The sequence below is a fragment of the Phaethon aethereus genome (assembly GCF_964289735.1).
Source record: "Phaethon aethereus genome assembly, chromosome: 1".
Lineage (NCBI taxonomy): Eukaryota > Metazoa > Chordata > Aves > Phaethontiformes > Phaethontidae > Phaethon > Phaethon aethereus.
Window position 1 is genome coordinate 4,811,798 of NC_138575.1, and position 19,529 is coordinate 4,831,326.

The window sequence follows — 19,529 nt, forward strand, 5'->3', positions numbered from 1 at the left end:
AGCAGAGCCAGCTTCCAGGAGAACAGTGCTTGTCTGTGGCTGCAGGAAAGGGAAAAACTACCCTTTTGCTTATTTTGTTATATCTAATATAAAGATGAATTCACTCTTGCTTTTCAAAATATATCCTATTCACAGCAATCACTTTCCCACCTTTAAGACCTTCATCATTAAGATAGGATCATTCCTTTGTATTTTTAGTAGCTGGTCTAATAACTGAGCTGGTGGAACTTGGACCGAAGTGGGATTAGTGCAGAGATCCCACTGACTTGTGAGCTTTTACTCAGGGTTGTGTTTAGCATGTGTAAATGGGTCATGGCACAGCATGAAGGGCATGGCTGGGTTTGTGAGACAACTGAAGCAGCTGCAGAGTTGGCGTGAGATGACAGCAGATGGGTTGAAATGATGAGATGGGGCAGGGCTGGCTCTCATCAAACCTGAGAGTTGCTTTAAAGGTTGCAGTGGTCTCCAGAGCAGCTTCAGCATCCTGACAGCATGCATTTGGTGAGGGCTGCCCTTTTTCCCCCCTAATGGCTCTTTCTCAGAGCTGAGGGGCCAAGCACAGAGCACTAAAGTCACTCAGATGAGACAGCAGAAGAATCCAGATATTCTTGGTTCAGGGACTGGTATTTTTCCCCCTTTTGAGCAATAAGGACTTGAAGCCCAACTGCAGCCATCCCAGGGTACAGCTTCATGTGCCACGTCTGCAGCTGAGCAGAAGCAAGGAAATGTTAAAATGTATTGACAGCTTGCTTTAACCTTGCAGAGCAGTAATGAACTTCCATTGAGCTGTAGCTGGCTCCTCATGAAGGCTGGCTTAAACTACGGAAACAGTTCACTCTTCTGAGGAAATCTTGCTTTCACTAATTTAAAAAAAAAAAAACAAACAACACTTCTCCTGTTGCTTAAATTTGGCTCTTGAATTGGGGATTGGATATCTCATCCACCCAGCATCACTCTTGGTGCAGGTCTCTGACCAGAGAGACCGTGATGAAAAAATTAGGTAGGAGTCAAATGGCATGTCCAGTGCAATCCTGCTGTCGGGCTAGGGAAGCAGAACACTGGTATCCTCATCTCGGCTGTTAAGTAGCTTGCAAAACAGTTTGGAAGATGCTAGTAAACTTTGTACAGTTTGATACAGGCTCCAGAAATATGATTCATCTTCTGGTCTAATTGCTGTACCAGACTTGATGTTGCTTTCCTCAATTCTCCTGAGGAACAAAAGCATCTCTTGCAGTCCTGGAGAGAAGGAGGGACAGAATACCAGGGAAGCACCAAATCTGTGCTGCAGACAGTGGTGAGTGCCATTGCTCCTACCATCAGGAAAGAACAGGAAAGTTGTGTCTGTCCAGTATAGCCTGTACCCATCGACCTGCGTGGCCTTTGAGGGGTGGGGGAATCTGTTGCAACTGCTTCCTTTCTGGCCCTCCAGCTCTTGGTTACGTCCCTGCAAGTGACACAAACTGCTGCAGTTATGCTCTGGTTTGGGCTCCAGCGGTCCCTTCTGCTCTGCGGTTTGTACGCCTGCCTCCATGGCCCCAGGTGGTTCTCCCTGTGTGACTTCAATAGCTGTGTTAATGGAGAAGCAAAGAAAAGGGAAGGGAAAGCACCTGAATCTATGCTGCTATTTTAAGCATCCAGCTGTCCAGAACGGTTTAGAAAAATCAATTACGTCCATATTTTTTCAAAAACCAGGAGACAGCCATTCTGAGATCAGCCTCTCTCATGCCTGAGCTCTTAGCCAAAGGCTGCTGCAGCCAGGAATGACCTGCGTTTTAACTAGTAGAGAGTTGAAGGCTCCTATGTGCTCCTGTTCCTCCCTCTTTGCCCAACAGCTCTTGATTGCTCTTTGGATTGCCTCTAAGCACAGGAAGCTGCATTTTAAGAGGCTGCTGTCTCTTCTCAAGACGCTTGACTCCTAAGATCAGAGATTGGAGAGCTTTATTCTTCATCTTGGTTCAAGTACGCTTTGGCGAATGATCGTTGCCTTGCACACGCTCGAAGCTAACAAACTGCCCAAATGCTCTTTGCATAATTGCTCTAGCAGGGTAGCAGCAGGCCATGTCTATAGGTGCATTCCCTGCAGAGGACTCCTGCAGGGAGGAGAACAAAGCAGAGTTCAAGTTGCGAAGCATTTGGGAGGTAGATACCCAAGATCTTGGAGGTGCTGCTGGGCCTATACAGACTGATCAAGCCTGCTTCAGCTTTGTGCCCCACCTCCAAACTGCTCCAGCCTTTTTCTCCCTTCCCCATTCCTATTGCAATAAACAGCTCCCTAGAGGGAACCTCTGGATGGTGTTGTAGATCACAGAATCATTAAGGTTGGAAAAGACCTTCAAGATCGTCAAGTCCAACCATCAACCCAACACCACCAAGCCCACTGAACCATGTCCCCAAGTGCCACATCTACACATTTTTTGAACACTTCCAGTGATGGTGACTCCACCACCTCCCTGGGCAGCCTGGTCCAATGTTTGACCATGTCTCAGTAGAGAAATTTTTCCTAATATCCAATCTAAACCTCCCCTGGTGCAACTTGAGGCCATTGCCTCTTGTCCTATCACTAGTTACTTGGGAGAAGAGGCCAACACCCTTGTCGCCACAATCCCCTTTCAGGTAGTTGTAGAGAGCGATAAGGTCTCCTCTCAGCCTCCTCTTCTCCAGACTAAACAACCCCAGTTCCCTCAGCCGCTCCCCATCAGACTTGTGCTCCAGACCCCTCACCAGCTTTGCTATCCTTCTCTGGACACGCTCCAGCACCTCAGCGTCCTTCTTGTAGTGAGGGCCCCAAAACTGAACACAGGATTCAAGGTGCAGCCTCACCAGTGCCGAGTACAGGGGCACGATCCCTGCCCTGCTCCTGCTGGCCACACTATTGCTGATACAGGCCAGGATGTTGTTGGCCTTCTTGGCCACCTGAGCATGCTGCCGATTCATGTTCAGCTGGCATATGTTCATCATATGTTCATCATATTAGATGTGTCTAATAACTCTAACGCGTTACTTTAGAAATACTGGAGTATTTCTTTCAAGTAAGCAAACACTATGAATTTGCATTAACACCTGGTTTCTGCAACGTGCAAGTAAAATGCTAAAGAGCAGCACTAAGAAATGATGGGGAGAAAGAGTGTGTTCTCGCTTGGTGCTTGAAAATGCCTCTCTGGATGCCTATCTGGATGCTGGCTTGTGTATGATTGTGGTTGCGGTCACTGACTAGACTAAGCTTGATGCTTTGTGCTCATTCACTGTCTGGAAATGGAAAGGCATGTTGCCTGAAGGCCTTTAAAGTCTGTTTAGTGGCCTGTTGAACTCTGCTGGTTAAACTTAGTTACAGGGGAATGTGCTGTGTGCCAGCTGCTGAGTTTAAGTGAGGACCTGTGTAGGCTGCTTTTGGCCCTGTTGTGATGTTGTACAAAATTTCCATAACAAATGTTCCCACGTCCTGAAGCAGCCAGAGGAGCTAGCTGCTAATGCTTGAGGAAATACTGCTAAAAATAGCTGTAATCTGAGGGGCTGTCCTGTCCTTAGCATGTTTGGCCTTTCTACCTCCAGGGCCAGGGAGAAAAAGTAAGGAGAGGACTGAGGATCATCCTCAAATGGTCAAGTGTGTGGTCAGGTACCCTGCTCTGAACCTTCCTGCATCTGGCTGATGGCAGCAGTCTTTACCCCAATGCAATAGCAGTATCTCCAGGGACCGAAGACCCAGAGCAGCGGTGTGACACTGCAAACTGGAGACTGATTCCAGCTGTACATTCTCCAGTAGTTCAGATGCAGAACATGCTAGAGAGGGTTTGGGATGTCCGCTGGACCCATCTGGCTGCTCTGATGCCAACTTGTCCTGCCCGTAACTGGTGCAATTGCTGGTCAGGTCCCAGTCTCTCAAAACCCATTCTTGCCCTCAGAGTGAGCACTCCTGTGCAATTCAGATGTTTTCCTGCTATGTCTTGCCCTCCTCTGTACTTGGCACTGATAATTAGATCCCTTGGTTTTGGAGGTATTGTTTGAGTATCTCTTAAGAGGTTTTTACTGGCTTTTTCTATCCCCACCATATCACTCAGTGCTTTCAAGTATTCACTTTTCCTCAGCCCCCTGAACCCTCTGCTTTGGCTGTGGTTAAGCTTTTTTCCTACCGGCTCGGCGCGCGCACAGTCCCCAAAAGACCATAAATAAAGCTGTCTGGCAGTAACACGTGGGCTATGCTGACAGCTTGGTACATTAGGCAGGCTGGATTAAAACTAATCCTGTTGTGTGGTAACAACTCAAATACCTCAAGCAGCGCTGCTTTTGCTCTGCAAGCAGTTGGACTCCCACGCAGAAGCGGAATATGACACACGTGTTTGTGAGGTTGCTTCAGACACCAGTGGTTTTAGGTCTGCACCAAGGAGGTATTGCTGATGGTGGGGTGGGGAGCACCACCAATGCTGGTGGAGGAGAATGGTCTAAATGCAGTGTGTGCATCGTTTGGGGTGTAGGAGGTTGTTTATCAGGGTGAGATGGCTATAAGAAGATTTGAGCAAAGGATGTTAATTAAGCTGAAAGGAGAGGCTGGTGGTGGAGTCACTGTGTAGAGCTGAGATGTCCTGGGTTACCTTCTAGCTAGGATTGGGGACAAGAAACTGGAAGTGTTCAAAGGGAGCACAATACATGTAATCTCTTAACAGGTGTGATGGGGAGGCTACAAAGATCCTTTGGACCAGTTCCGCGCTCTCCTACAAGGAAAGGGAAGCTCTGGACACAGCAAAGAGGAGGGCATCTTTTTTTATTATTATTTTTGGGTTTAGCCTCCAGGTAGCAGATTGGTTTTTGCTGTCTGGCGAGCTTGTGTGGCAGAAACAGTCTTGTAGGCACTCATCTAGACTTATGTAATGGAAACGCTTTGTGTAAGAAGCAGCCTCTCTCATCTGTGGAGCAGGGCACCTCTGGAGAGCAGTTGATCCATTAAAGACATTAAGGTGCATCTGAGGGTGCCTTTGACCATCTTGCTGTAGGAAGCCAGCACCTAAATGAGGTGTGTGGTTAGCTGGGATGAGCTCAACAGCTCAAGTTTTCCAGCCTTGCATCCTAACTGTGGAAGGAGGAGATGTGGCCAGTCTATCTTACGGGCTTGTCTACGGACCACACCAAAGACTCCCTCTTCCCTGAGGAGATGCCAGTAGATGGTGACTTGGGTGTTGCTGACATTAATCAGTTAGATGAATTAGTGGTTAGACTTGGATGACGGCCACTCTGAGGTGGATCAGTGGTCCTTGGATGACTTCAAACCTGCTGAGGTAAGGAGCAACCAGCTGAGCTCCTCGGTGAAGAGGAAATGAGCCACTGTCTATCTATAGCTGAAGTCATCCTTGCAGCCCTCTGGGCCATGCTGCCATTTCATTTTCATCTTTATCCTGTGTTATTTTGGTACAGAGCAGCCTCCTGTCCTTGGGAGACCAAGATGCAGTAAAAAGTAACTGTGGAGACAGCTTCTGATCTTCCTGTCAGGGGTAAGAATTAAGTCCTGTCTAATTCTGTGCTCCAGGATGGATTCCTGTGCAGAAACATCCCATCCCTTAGTCTGAAAACAAAGCTCAGAACGGAACAGGAGGAGGAAGAGCTTGCAAAACGGTAACAATTTTCAGCTGCTTAAGATGATAGAGCTGATGGCTAAATCTGGCCTCTGCATAGGTCTGTAGGTCTCTTCCCATATGCTTCCACTGCTTACCCTCAGACATGTAAAAAGTGCTGAAGTCCCTCTAACTGTGGGGGAGATTCACAGCACCTTCTGCAGGTGATGCAGAAAAGACCAGAGTGAGAAATACGAGTATTTGAAGCTCCATGCTGTGATGGAGGCAGCTTTGACAAGGTGGGATGTGGTGGGTAGTAAGGGGTGCAGGTATGTCCCTCTTGGTAGCGTAGGCTGGCTGTACCACTTGCATGTGCCCTGTAAGCCAGCTTCACTGGCAAGTTTACAGGGGCAGACCTCTGGTCTTGGAGAAGTGGGGTTCCCTAGGTGGGATCTTGCAGTTGCACAGTAAAAACTGTTCTCTAGCCAAGGGAGAAAAAGTTTTCCTTTTTTCTAAAGGTTGTCAAACCTCAAGAAAACTCAGGAGCAATTTGATGGCTTTCTTGTGAACTGAAAGTAAAAGGAAAATTTTTTGGGTGAGGAGCTGTTAACCTTGGAGACATGGACAAGTCCATGCCTAGGGCGGGTTATGAAGCAGGTTGTCTTTTCTAGTGCCTGTGTATCACCTGGGTTAGCCAAAACCTGGCTAGGGCTGTCTAGTGCACAGCATGCAAAACTAAGAATCACAGCCCGCTGTTTGTGGTGATAAATGTTAGTGACCTCTTATCCCCAGAAGGGTGTGGGGGGGTAGGTATTTAGGAGACATCTCAAACTTGCTGCTGTTTTTTGGGCAAGCTGAGATGAGAGGGAAGTGTTTCGCAAGGGCCGTCGTGACTGCAGGGCAGAAGAGCCGGCTTGCAAAGGATGCTGTGGCTGAGAGTCCTGTCTCCCCCACGGGGACACAGCACAGCTGACAACACAGAGCAAAAGGGAAAGAGTTCAAATGCAGCAAGAACACGATGGATATGTTTGTTTTCCTGTTTTGTTTGTACTCGGAGCTCTGATGGGGGATGGTAACCTGGGGGTTCATAGGAGAATTGGTTGGTCTTGAGGTATGAAGCAAAAAAAAAACCCACTATACTTAACCTGTACCAAAGACAACTAGGCACCTGCGTCTGGTGGGAGAGGCTGTCTGTGCTTCAGGAGGGTCGAAGCATCTCTGACACCGGCCTTTAATTGCCAGCTGCCCGTAACACCAGTCCCGTCTCCTCTGCAGACCACCCATTAAGCCGTGGCCTGCCAGGGAGCGGAGACGTGAGCTTTCCAAAATCCTCTGCGGGCTCTGCCGGTTGCACTCCCACGTAACCTTCCTGGCTCCCTCTTTCTTCCCCCCCCGCACGGGGCTGCCCGCGGGCCCGGCGCGCTCTGCGTGCTGTCCTCACAGCTCAGCAGCTTCTCTGCACCCCTGGCCTCCCCGTCCTCCCCTCTCCCCTCCTTTGCTTCCTTCTCCATCATGGCTTGGACAATGAAAAAGCTGGGATGCAAGGTGATCACTCCGAGGTCTTTGGCCCGGAGACTCTAGCTGTATGCCTCCACTTCTTAGCTGTAGCTTTGCAACGAGGCAAATGTTTTGGTACGTTGCTAACAAATGACGGGACAAGGACTAATAGACACGCAAACCTGTTTCGCCCTTGCTGGGAAGCAGATCCCCCTGGAGCTGGGCTTGGTTGGATACCAGCTCTTACTAAATCCTGGTATGCGCTGCTGGTCTGTGTGGCTGGAGGTTTGCATAGTGGTTTGGATAAATGTGCTTTTACAAACTACTGGTGTTGCCTTCCCCTGCCGTGACTCTACTGTACCGTGCTGAGAAAAGTGGGGCAGAGCTCCCAGTCCGCTGCCGTCTGACAGCACATCGAGCGTCGGCATCTCGCGGTGGGTTGGGTTCCCTTGCAAAGTTGCAGTTCCGAATTCCGGCTCAATGCTGGACACCAGTGTTGCAGGGGTTACCTTTGTATTCAAGTGGTAAAGAGGAAATGCTGCAGTTTTCCTAAGCCAGATACTGAGATATTTTTTTGCAGAGCTGAGATATTCTGATGAGACTGGGAAGATGATAACCAGCTGGCAGGGTGCATACAGCTGAAGCAAGCACATGTAATAGATATGGTACCATTATCGTTGTTAACAATGCAAATATGCTTTTACTTATTACTTGATAAGAACCCCATTGGAAACATTCATATTTAATTAACATTGATTCTTTTTGAGTCAGTTGCTCTAAAACCTGGATCAATGGAGCCCCTGTCTCTTGCTCAGACAGCAAGTATCACATAACCAGCTGTTCACTTCATCAGCAAAAAAAAAAAAAAAATTCTGTTTAGGACTGCAAGCTTATGCTTCTTGTATTGAAATTGGTGACCAGACGTTTTCAGGCTGTTGCTGGCAACAGGGTGGGTAAGGCTTGGCAGGAAGCAAATTGCAGGTGATGTCTTTAATGACTGATTTTTAATTTTATTTTATAGAGGACTGTGCAGGATACTCACTGGTCCTTGTATAGAGGAGTGTCAGTCCAGCAGTGTCTTGTCTTGGGGTTTGCTCTTTGGATTAGTTTTAATTCAGAAAGGATTATCAGTCTGACAATGGCCAGGATTTTGTGAGCTGCTCCTGTCCACTGGAATGGTGGGGGGAAGTGGAGGGGACCCATCTCTGCAGATTTTTCTAGGTTTCCCAAGATGAAGAGAAATTAAATCTCTGGTACTTTGACAAAAGGGTACCAGGCAAGGGGAAAACGAAACTACTGATGCCCCAAAGCAATGCATGCTTGTAAGGATCTGTTTGAATAGGATGCTGAGGTTTCTGAGCTTTGGAGCTTTCTCCAAGGAGGATTTTAGTGGTCTGTGCTTTGAGCAGAGGGGATACTCGCACCCTTTTACAAGCAGGGCTTCCTCCCCTCACACCCCTATATCCATCCAGCTCAAAGTAGCTCAGTACCATGGGGTGGATACTGGCAATGCCCATCGGTGGCTGAAGGAGAGGGAAAAATGCATCTCCAAGGCTCTGTGCATTCTTTTCCCCCAAGTGGAGTAGAACATATTTGTTATCGAAACCAAGACTCATAAAAGTTGACCCGGTCTCTTTAGAGTTACCAGGAATGGCTTTTCCTTTAAGCAGTTGGGATACTGCTCAGCTGTGGCCCTTGAGAGCCCAGGAGTGTCTGCAAGTGCTGGGGTTGCTGGACAAACATGGGGAATTTTAGATCTTCAGGCAGAGACAAGAGCTGTGCATCTCCCCTTTTACAGAAGCTGCCTGCCTGCCTTGTAGGACACTTGTAGGACTTGCTTCAGCAAAGCAGTTGATCTAGAAAGGACAGGCAATGGAGGAGGAGATGCAAGGCAAGAAGACTTTTGGTGGTGGCTTTCTCCTTTTGATGGATTTCAGAGGCATGTTGGTGGAACAGAGAGCAGGGCAGGAGGAAGATGAATAAAGATAGCATTAGTGTCAGGGAGGGATCTGGAGGCTTTTTGAGTCATGTCTGAAATTCCTTTGTTACTTGCTTGCCTTTCACATTAACCAGAGGTCTGGTTAATTGTTGTCTCCAGTTCAGATCAGCCCTAAATGGAGTAGAAAGAGACCTGGCTTCTAGAACAAAAGGCCAGTGGTGGTAGTGGTGTATGTGGTGTCTCATGAGGGAGAGCTCTCTTGCTTATAACCAGATTTAATTCAAAAGCACAACTGCACTATGAAAGACCAATAGCTGCCCTGATACGAGCAGTCTGCACAAATGGAAACGGGGTGCGTTTTTGCCTTGCTGCGCTTGTTTCTTGACATCAGTTTGCAAAGATGCAAAACAAACTGCAACTAGTGAGGGATGCAAGTCTGCTAAATTTTTTCTAATACAAGTCAGACTTACTTTTTTTTTTTAACTAGGAAGATTTCAGCTTAGATCTTGGTATGTTTTGATCTTCAATGGAGTAATGACTTGTAGACTTGCCAGGGACCCCAAACCTTTCTACCCCAGGCATGTTCTCCTACAACTATAGATAGAAAATCTCTCTGCGAACTTTTAAGTTCAATATTGAATATTTGTCTCACTACAAAACTTGCAATATGGAAACACCTCCTTATCCCTCTATCCAGCTCAGGTACCAAGTGTGAGGCAACAAGGCTGTCCTCTCCTGTCCTCTGTCTCAGACTTAATACGTTATTTTCCCAGGTGACCCTCCACAAGCTGCTGCCTGGATTGGCCAGTGTATCCTCTACTTGCTGATAATGGTTTTTGAGAAGACTGTGATTAGCCTTGTCCTGCTTATCCCTGGTTGGACAAAGGTAAGCTCCTGAGCTGTATTTTTCTAGCCACAGCTGTTGTGGTTTGTTCCTTGTCATCTTTGCCTTGTTAGTGGTCCCCATCATTGTAGGTCATTAATCCTTATAACTTGTTGACATATCTCTGTAATCATTAGCTACTACTTAAGTTTGGGGAAACATGACTCTAACAGTTTGGCTTTTGGTATGTTCTCTTGCTAGTCAAAAGCTAGTGGAATAAAATGCTTTGATTTTCTTTTCCATCCTTGGAAGGATAAAATGGGCTGGGCTGGCAGCTGAGCCACTTCAGTTCTGCTGCAGGATTTCTATATTATCTCATCAAGTCAGTTCATGTCGGTGTTTTGTGAACCCATGCCTAAACTAGGGGGGCTTTTAGAGGTTAATTTGGAAAGAACTATCCCAGTAGCATGCTGTCCTCCCTGCCCTCACAACCATTTCTGTGTGGAAGCTCATGTGGTGGTAATTGTGTTGATCAGGAGTTTCTCTTTTAAAAAATAAAAATAATCCTGTGGCAGTTGTAGCCACATACCTGGTGGCAGGTAGGTGTGACGGGTATAAAAAACAATTCTGGCTGTTGATGGGTAACTCCAGTATTGAGTGTACTTACACATAGTGCCTAGTACCTCACAGGCTGATGTGACTTGACTGAAGAGTTATTTATAGCAATCTGGGAGCACTTACCTGTTCCTGTTAAGTGCTTGTCTTTCTAACCCAGTAGCCTACAGTGCTGACTTGGACATGAACATGTTCAGCAGCACGCACTGCTAGATCCAAAGATGCTGCTGGATTCCTCTCCACACTTACCACGCATGGCTGGTGTCCTTATTTTGCAGCTGGGCTCCAAAGAGCCAAGGAAAGTCCCACCAGTTGTCTTGAGTAGTTAAACTGAAAGACTAGCAGTATTTATTTCTTGATCTGTACAAAATCCTGTCTTTTGGCAGCTGGGCTAACAGAACAGCCCATGATATCTTTCTAAGAGCTGGGCTAAAGCAAAGACTGCAGAGCCCTAACTAGGAGACTGGTATAAGGCGGCAACCAGTTTGTAGCAAAGATCTCATAATGGAGCTGTTCAAATAATGCTGCTAAATGCTTTCTCCTCTGCAGCTTCAGCAGATCCTCCTGGGTTACATCCCAAACCCCCAGCTGGAGCTTGTCCTGGTCATGCTTGTTGTGCCTTTTATAGTCAATGTAAGTGATGCCTCTGCAAGCACGGGGTGGGGTGGTTTGGAAATTACGGTGTGTGTCCCCAATGGGAGGCGTGTACAGTAGCCGGCTTGGGGCAGCCTTGAGTAAGTGAAGTGGCTGGGACAGGGTGTAGGAGAGTGGAAACAAATATATTTGTTGTCATGAATACATAAATATGTCACTACTCCCCTGCAATAGTCTCTGTTCCTAATTCCTGCTTCTTTGTCCAAGCTGCTGGGTGGATGACTGAAGAAAACTGGGGTTCATTAGCTGAGGACTGTATCTTGGCAGCAAGCTACAGGCATGGGAATGCCCCAAAGCCCTTTAAGTTCCTAAAACCATCCTTCCTGATGGCTTATCAGTGGTCACTTTTGGCCAACCTGCCAGTCTAGCCAAATGGCTAGACTTCATATTGCGTTAAAGCAAGGCAAGGTGTTCGGGTTACCCAGGACTATGGATCTTTGCAAAACTGGTTTGGTAAAACCTCTTGAAAGCTCCAGCTTTTTCCTGGTTCCCCTGATTCTGGGTAATTTTTGGCCTGCTGATTAGTTTCTGCTAAGATGGGAAATGAGAGCAAGATGTTAATATTCAGATCCCTCCTGAACAAGGATTGAGTCGAACTCTTTTCAGTTTATACCATGAGCATTGCTATGGATGCAGCACTGGCAAAGTTGGGTTACCTGCCCATGCTACCAGCCTCTCTCCCCACGCCAGGCTGCATTTCCTTATTTGAAAGCAAACTCTGGTTCTCAAAGAACTGATCAGTGACTGATGCAGACAGAGTTGGTGAACCTGGAATGGAGCTTCATTCAATGGGTATTTCCTGGTGGAAACTTGGCCTATTTTTAATTTTTTTTTTCTTTACTGTGTCTTCAGCAACTGTGGAATCAATAAGATTTATGTGAGAAGGGGTCTCAGGAATCTGACTTATCCAACCCCCATGGACACACTTGGTGCAGGGTTAATTTAGATATTAAATTAGGTTGATCAGAGCTGGACATCTGGAGAAACCAAAAAGAGAAAAAGTAGCTGTGATTGAATGACTTTATATTTTGGTCTCTGCACTCTATTCATGCAACTTCATTCTCCCCAAGGCCATAATGTTCTGGGTTGTGGACAGCTTGATCATGAGGAAACATAAGCAGAAGGACACCCTGGACATCAATGGCTCCATAGAAACTCCTCGGGCTAGAAGGACTGAGGAATCTCAGGTAAGACCAAGGATGTCCTGTGTTTCAGACCACACTGCAAGCTTGTGGCATGGTCTGTGTGCTTCACCACAGTCACGCAACGTACAGTCACGTAGACCTAGGGTGATGCTTCATGCCTGTGATCAATGACCCAGAGTCAAACGGACTTTCCATATTTGTAGCCGAGATCAACAGAGGGATGATTTCTGGGATGACCTGGCTGTGTCTAACAAAAAGCAATTATTACAGCCTACGAAGTGTTGCTGAAATATTGCCCTAAGTGATGACAGTATCTTGTGAGGGATGAGCTAGCTTTTGCACTACCCTCTGTGGGCTTGTTGGAGTGGCAGGCTGAAGCTGGTGGGTACCTCTGTACCATCTCGTTACACTTTCCCATTTTTAATTGTAATTAATCTTGGCTTAGATGAGCTTGCTTTCCTTACTTGAATTGGTAGCATCCTTTTTAGAGGACAGGGCCTAGCTGGGAATCCTATTTTTGTCAGCATTTGGTATTTTTTCAGCCAGATGATGGTCCCTTAACTGTAGGAAGCTGGTTTTTTGCGTAGTCCGAGCTTGACACTTAAAAATTGGGGGGGGAGGGGGGAGAAAGTGCTCTAGTCCCAGCAGACTTTGTCCTTGTCCATGTTGCGTGGTTTGCTGGGCAGGCGGTGTCTGTGCTTTGCATCGGCTTTTGGGCAGAGACCACAACCTGAGTCACTGGGTTGAATTCCCTTCCTTCCCCTGGCAACCAGACCCTCTTTCAAGCGCTCTGTGAACGACTGCTGATATCCTGCAGTTCACTGGCGACTCACGGAGATAAGATAGCTTCTGGCAGCCGCAGGCTGGCTCCTGGAGTAGTTTCTGCTGAGGAATTTAGGATGAACAGAAATAGTTCTTGCTCCGAGAGCTCTTTTCATAAAGAGTAACTCAGCTCTTGTGGGTGGGATGGCCAATTACTGGTGACATTGCAATGCACATGGAGGTAATAGTATTTAATGATGTGCTTGGTGGTCTGCACAGCAGCCATGGCTTCCACGGCTCAAGGGTGCAGGGGGGAAGTGCCTGCTGCTCGTGGGGATGTGGAGTCGGAGGAATCCTCCCTCTGGAAGGAAAGCCTGGCAGATGTGAGCAGCTGTTGAGACAAGTGAGTCACTCCTCCTGGCCCTGCCTCCAGATAAACAGTTGGAGCTTGGCGAGGTTGCTTGAAATATGTGAACAATGTGTCCCGGGGGTTGCTGGAGTGGTGTGTGTGGTGAGGGCATCCTTGAGAGATCCCTATTGATTTGGAGGGAGGAGGGAAGAGAGGCCTGAGCTGGGCAGTGCCAGTATGTCTTGATGGTTATGCATTGATGCTAAGAACTCATACCTAGGATGTCAAGGTGGATTAACTCTGGGCATGAACTTGTCCCTGGTTATGGTGCAGTCCTGGTTTCTTGGTGGTAACTGATGTTCAAGAGTGGCACTTCCTTAAAAGAGCTAGGCTGGAAGTCTGCTCCAAATGTAAAGCTGATGGTGAAGGTCTGCCTTACTGCCTGGATGTGCTGGTGTGTTCCTGAAGGTTTAAGATCAGTTAAAATTACACCAGCTTGGAAGCAAGGGTAAGGAGGTGACATCCAACCTCCTTTCCAGCCTTTTGAACCTAAACTTGCAGTGTCCAGTCCCACAGATGGTGGCTGCTGTGGGTATATGGATGGTGTCGCAGTTACTGGTCCTCCATGGAAATGGAGTTGACACTCTGCCTTACTCCACTGAAGTGGGGGCAAGTGCTTTGTGGCCTCTAGCTCAGTTTTGAATAATCTGAAGGGAAGATACCTGTTAATCTCCAGAATCTAGGAAAGAGTCTTCTGGTAGCTCAACCTAGACAGGTTGTTTCAAGTGATAGAAACAACTCCCACAGTCTGACTCTTGCTGTCAAAGGCTTCTCCCATCTTGCAAGTACTTTGACCCTTTTCTCAGGCAAATTTTTGCTGAGACCTTTAATGTGCAGGTCATCTGTCCATCTTGAAACCCTCTGATCTGTTACTGTAGTGGAGCTACCAAGGGGACCAGTTTGTACTGGGAGCAGTCTACAGGGACTGCCTCCTTTCTGGTCAGACATGTTCCTGTGCCTCTGGCCCAACAAATAGCTTGGGCAGAGAAGGAAGATAGTGAAGAAATACAGAAGTGGGTGACCTGCTTTTCCAATTCTGCTTCTTCGCACTGGGCCTCAAGATATATCCATAGCTCCTGCTTGATGTGTTAACTTTTTAGGCTATAAATTAAAGATTGTATTGTATGGCTGGGCCCTACAGCTGGATTGGCTGGTGTTGAGGCTCGGAAACAGAAAATGAGGGTTTGCTGGGATCATTGCTGCTAATAACCTGTTCAAATGGGGGAATTTCTTCCTTCCCTGCTGCCCAGGGGAGGAGGGGAGGTGAGAAGCATCTGTACAGGGCAGAGCCGGCTGAGGCTAATGTGTCCTGTGGTTTATCAGGGTTCATCAGGACTGTCTAGCAGCAGGCGCCAACAGTTCCCCATCATGCTGCCTTCTTGAATTTCAACCCTCTGCCTATCTTACCAATAGAGAGTGTCATTACTTTCACTTGAATTAGCAGCCTGTGTTTGGAAAAAGAGGAGGAAAGAAGGGGCTGAAGTTAACCTGATAAAAACCCATACTCAGTATTTTTATAGGGATAGCAGGAAAACTCAGCTTTGTCCTTGGCTTGGTAGACCAGCTGGGTAGCAAGAAGAAACCAGCAACCAGCAGTCCTGCCTCTGGTATCACTTCCTGACTCTGGCTGCAGTGTAGACCAAAGAACTGGCAGCCTCTTGTGGGTTTTAAGGCTCTTCTGGTGAGCCACAGATGTGACAATAGGCTCTTGCTTATAATGGAGCAAACACTGAACTTTTTTTTTTTACACTGAAACCCTGAAAGGGACAAGCTCACTCTTGTGGCTGGAAGAATTTCACCATTCCTTCCAAGTCAGTCTTAAAGCTTTCTGTTTCAGACTTGTGCCTTACCTTGGTAAATCGTCACACAGTCTTTTTTGTCTTTTGCCCTCTGTCATGGGGTGGCAAGAGATCTCTCAAAAGTGCCAGTCCAAATCCAGTGCTGTTCAGGCTGGGGAAATGCATTCATCTGCATGGCCCTTATTTCTGCTTTGCATGTGCCCTGCCCTTGACCTGAGTCTCTTTTCCCTTGCCCTTGCAAGTGCCAGTAAACTTTAAATCTTATCAGTGATTTCTTTGTTTCCTCCACTCAGGAAAACAAGTCAGCTTTAATAATGTTTTATTTGATCTTTTTTGAACTTGTTTTTGTTTTTTGTTTGTTTGGTTTTTTTCCCAAGGGAGGGGAGTGACTTTCTGCTCCTTTTCTGAAGGCTTACATTTTCAGAGATGAGCCTTAAAGCAAAAGTTGGTCTAATAACAGTGGTACTTGTGAGAACCATTAGGGTGAAACTAGAGGCTAGTTTAAGGTTGGGAGGAAAGCTAATACACTATGTGGGGACCTGCCTTTGTTCAGCATCGAGTTCAGCACCTATCTCAATTCCTTTCATAGGAGTTGTGACTTTTGGCAAACCCCTAGATGAAGAGGCTGATGAATGCCAATACTTACGCTGCTTGCTTTTAAGTACTGACGAATACTCCAAGAGCAAGTTTGATTTGCTGGTTGCTTAACCGAGCTGATTTTTAAATAGCTGAAGATGAACTAAGGTGCCTGGTCCTTATGGGAATGCTAAATGAAGGTGGACATAGAGCTGCCTCTGGAAGGAGACTGTCCCACCTGTCAGTCCTACTGACTGATGGGAACTCATCTAAGCTCAGATGCAGGAGGTGGGGGACGGTTCCTACCTCTACACCAAGCTGGTGGAGCTTTAGGCAAACAGGTTTCCATGTCTAGCAGGGAAGTGTCCCCAGAGCTTCTTTGGTTTACAACCTCTGTCACAGTTCTCATCTGTCTGTGCAATCTCTTTCTCTGCCACTGAGATAATGGCTTCATTATCTGAAGGGTCTGCTTGGATGGAGTACCAAACCAGTAGGCAGCCTCTTCCCCCAAACAGGAGAAGTTGGCAGTGCGCATGGGCAGCCCTGTTTTGGTAGCCTAACCATGTTGTTTTGCAAGCTGCTGGCCTCCTGGTGTGAGGAGGAATGCATGAAGTATTTAAGAACTGCTGTGTGAGACAGTAGCACATTGTCCCAGGACTGGGAAATCGTGGTCCATTCCCAGCTGTGCCACTGACCCGCTGATGATCCTGACCTGGACGCATCTGCAGGGGAAGCGCCTTGTCCAAGTTCTGCTGAAAACTCCCCAACTGGAGTTTGGCTTGAAAACCACATCTAAGGGTATGTCCCGTGACTGTCATAGCAATGAGGTGCTGTCTCGTGATGGAACTCGCTGCGGAATTGTGGAAAGTTTACTGGGGACTGTTGGCTCAAGCAGCTTTGTATGGTGGGCTGGTGGCAGCCTGAATGGTCTGGATGCACACTGCTTAGTGCCTGCTCAGTGAGCCACACTTGGCTGCAAGGGGATTTGAGTTTGCAGCTGAAACCCACTGAAATTACCAGTTCATCAGGCCCCAAAACTAGCCTGTTGCAGCCTGTCAGAGTTCAGGGAGTTTATAATGCTGTGTGACTAATTACCCACCCATTTTTTCAGGTTCAACACTATCACAATATTAATATAATAAACAGAGGTAATCTTCACTTGGAAGAGATGGAAACTTTCCAGTGTGTGTCTTGAACAAAAAAAAAAAATTTCCTTGAGTCCAATGGGGGGACAACAAGAGAGCTTAATCTGATCTACTGCTATCCTTTGAGTTGTCTGACGTGCCGCTGTGAAGATAACAACATCGGCTGGAGTGTGTGTGAGGGTGGGGAGGAAATCTTGCCCTGCGGCCCTTCTGCTGCTTTGAAGTCATTGACTCATTGCAGTTTGTTTTTCCTGTTTAGTGGTTTTGTTGCTGTGGTGACTGGCCCCATGTGCTGCCTAAGTGCTGACAAGTGGAGGGCATGTTAATTCACAACTGTGCCTGGAGATAGCCAAGGATAAGACTAATTCCCCCATGCTCCTGGTTTTGCCCTAGCTCCAGGACTGGACTCTGAGCTGTTGGGGACACTCTGTGGGTGAACATGCTTGGTTGAAAGGCCCATGCACCATCCCTTGACTTGTGCCTTTGAGTTGGAAGACTGCTGTCAGTCAGGCACAGGGAGGCTTCATAGTGCATTGGTTCAGTTTTTGGAGCAAAGTGGGGTCAGGTGGGGCTGAGGCTTGGGTGGGAGGTCTACACTGCCTTGCTGGAGGAAGCTCGGTTTGTGGGGGTTGTGGTACCTGCCCCTTGTTCGTGCATCAGTCATGAACTAATGATGCTATTTGGGCCCTGTGATGGGCAAGTGAAGGAGGGGGAAAGGGCTGTTGGCATTGCTCATCTAGGGAAATAAAACTGAAGGCCCTTGACTGTGCTGTTAGGCTTGTGCCCCTCTGTAGAATTGGGGAATGGGGTGCCAAGGACCTGGCCAGGCTTCTGATGTGGATGACTAGTGTTTACCAAAAATCCCATGGTTTGACTGAGGTCCTGCGTACTGCTGGGTCTGACACAAGCTGTAGCACAAGGGTTGACTGCACTTCCACTGTGCTTAGATGTAGCTAATTTTTGAGGTAACGACAGTAGGGCTTCTGTTGCCCAAAGCTGAGTGTTTGAGGTAAGAAGAAGGGGTAGGACAGGGTTGAGCAAACAATCTGTCAAGCCATGAATATTACCCTGCAAACTACTTGTCCATCCAGCCTGGTGGCTGGCATTAGGTTTCAGCTCTTCAGTGCAGCCATAGCCCGAGTAAAATCTGGCCTTTTTCTTCTTCCAGATGATGTGGCTGGAGGATGCCCCACGTATAGCTCCATCTGCATCGTGCAAATGCTCCAGGCCGGTGGCAGCCAGTTAGCTCAAAACAGCCTGTTGGTAGCTTCAAGTCTGAAGTTAGCTACTGAGAGCGTAGGTGTTCCTGGAGGCAATGGGCAGCCTTTTGATCATGCAGCAAAGCTGTGGGCTTTCTTACCTGGAGAGGTACCGGGGAGAGGTTTCAGTGCTCTGTTTTGGCTCCCACAATTCAGACTGAGCCAGGAGCTGCTGTGCCAGGTAGACATAAGATGCTACCAGGCTAGGACACACTGCTCCTAAGCTTGCTGGCCATGGCTGAAGTTAACCCTGTAGCTCTGCTTGCTCTTCTGGCTGAGCTCGGGAGATAGCTAGCAGCTGGGGGCCTGGGATAAGGTCCATGTCTGGTACAGCTGTTCACAAAGTATGTGGCCTAGTTTTTGTACATCTCCACTGAGGCTGCAGCTTGGCCTGGACATGCAAGTCTGTGAGTCCTGTGCCATGGTGAACAGAGCTTTTAGCTGCCTGTTCTGGTCTCAAGGTGGGGGGTTGGGACACCAGATCATCATGGTGTCTGCACCCAAATCTGTCTGGCTGTCATTGGAGAGATGGTCAAGATGACCTTGAGACTTTACCCATCTGCCAGTGAGGATCAGATCTTGCAGCAGGCCCCTCTGGGGTGCTTGACCCCTTCAGTAAGCAGTATCAAGAAGAGCTGAGAACTTTCACTCCATCACCATCTGTCTCTTCTCCTTTCAGGTGTTACTGTCTCCAGACATGGATTTTGATCAGTCTGAAAGCGACCAGGATATTTCAGGACTCCCAGGAACAAATCAGAAGATGAAGCAGCCCAGCTATCAAGTGGTCATCTGACAGCACCGAGACAAGGGAGGTGGAGGAAGGGAAGTAGCACTGTGATCCCTGAGCTGGCCGAGGAAGGGCAGGGTTGGGAATGCTAGTTGATCCCTATGGATCTGCAGTGATCCTTTTGCCTGCTGTCTCTTTGGGATGGTATCTGTGCATGCTGTACAGGCTTGAGCAGTATCTGCTTTACCTGTCTGACCCTGACCTGTACACATGCAGACACGTTGAGGTTAGGGATATGGATATGTACTTCCCCTGGCTGGCCAGCTGGGTGTAACTTTTTGTCAGGGCTAGAGACTGAAATCAAAAGGTTGCCTGCTTTTTTTTATAGAAAAGAAAAAAATCTATCCTGTACTGCCTGAACTGTGACACTTTTATATGCACAATACTCAAAAGAATTGGTTTGCAATATGTATTTAAATGTCTTGAATTGGGAAGATTGTCTCAGAGGATCTGATGCTTTTTACTGTTTTATAAGGAATGCAATAAATATTTGACCTAAAACTGCTTCATAAATGAAATGCCTTCACATGCTTAATGTTTTGCAAAACCTTAACTTTGTAAAGGGGACAAAGGGGATCT

General features: G+C 47.4%; 1 protein-coding gene across 1 annotated transcript in view; it reads left to right on the top strand.

Annotated features, from left to right (window-relative positions):
• The window catches only part of LOC309404608 (store-operated calcium entry regulator STIMATE-like), a gene marked incomplete at its 3' end in the record, with an annotated part of 36,530 nt that extends 17,574 nt beyond the window's left edge, over window positions 1-18,956 (top strand). The window contains 6 exon segments of the mRNA XM_081999117.1: window positions 9,750-9,862; window positions 10,964-11,047; window positions 12,139-12,255; window positions 18,073-18,101; window positions 18,103-18,184; window positions 18,843-18,956. Coding sequence (XP_081855243.1) covers window positions 9,750-9,862; window positions 10,964-11,047; window positions 12,139-12,255; window positions 18,073-18,101; window positions 18,103-18,184; window positions 18,843-18,956 — 539 coding nt within the window.
• Between the last annotated feature and the right edge of the window lie 573 nt (window positions 18,957-19,529).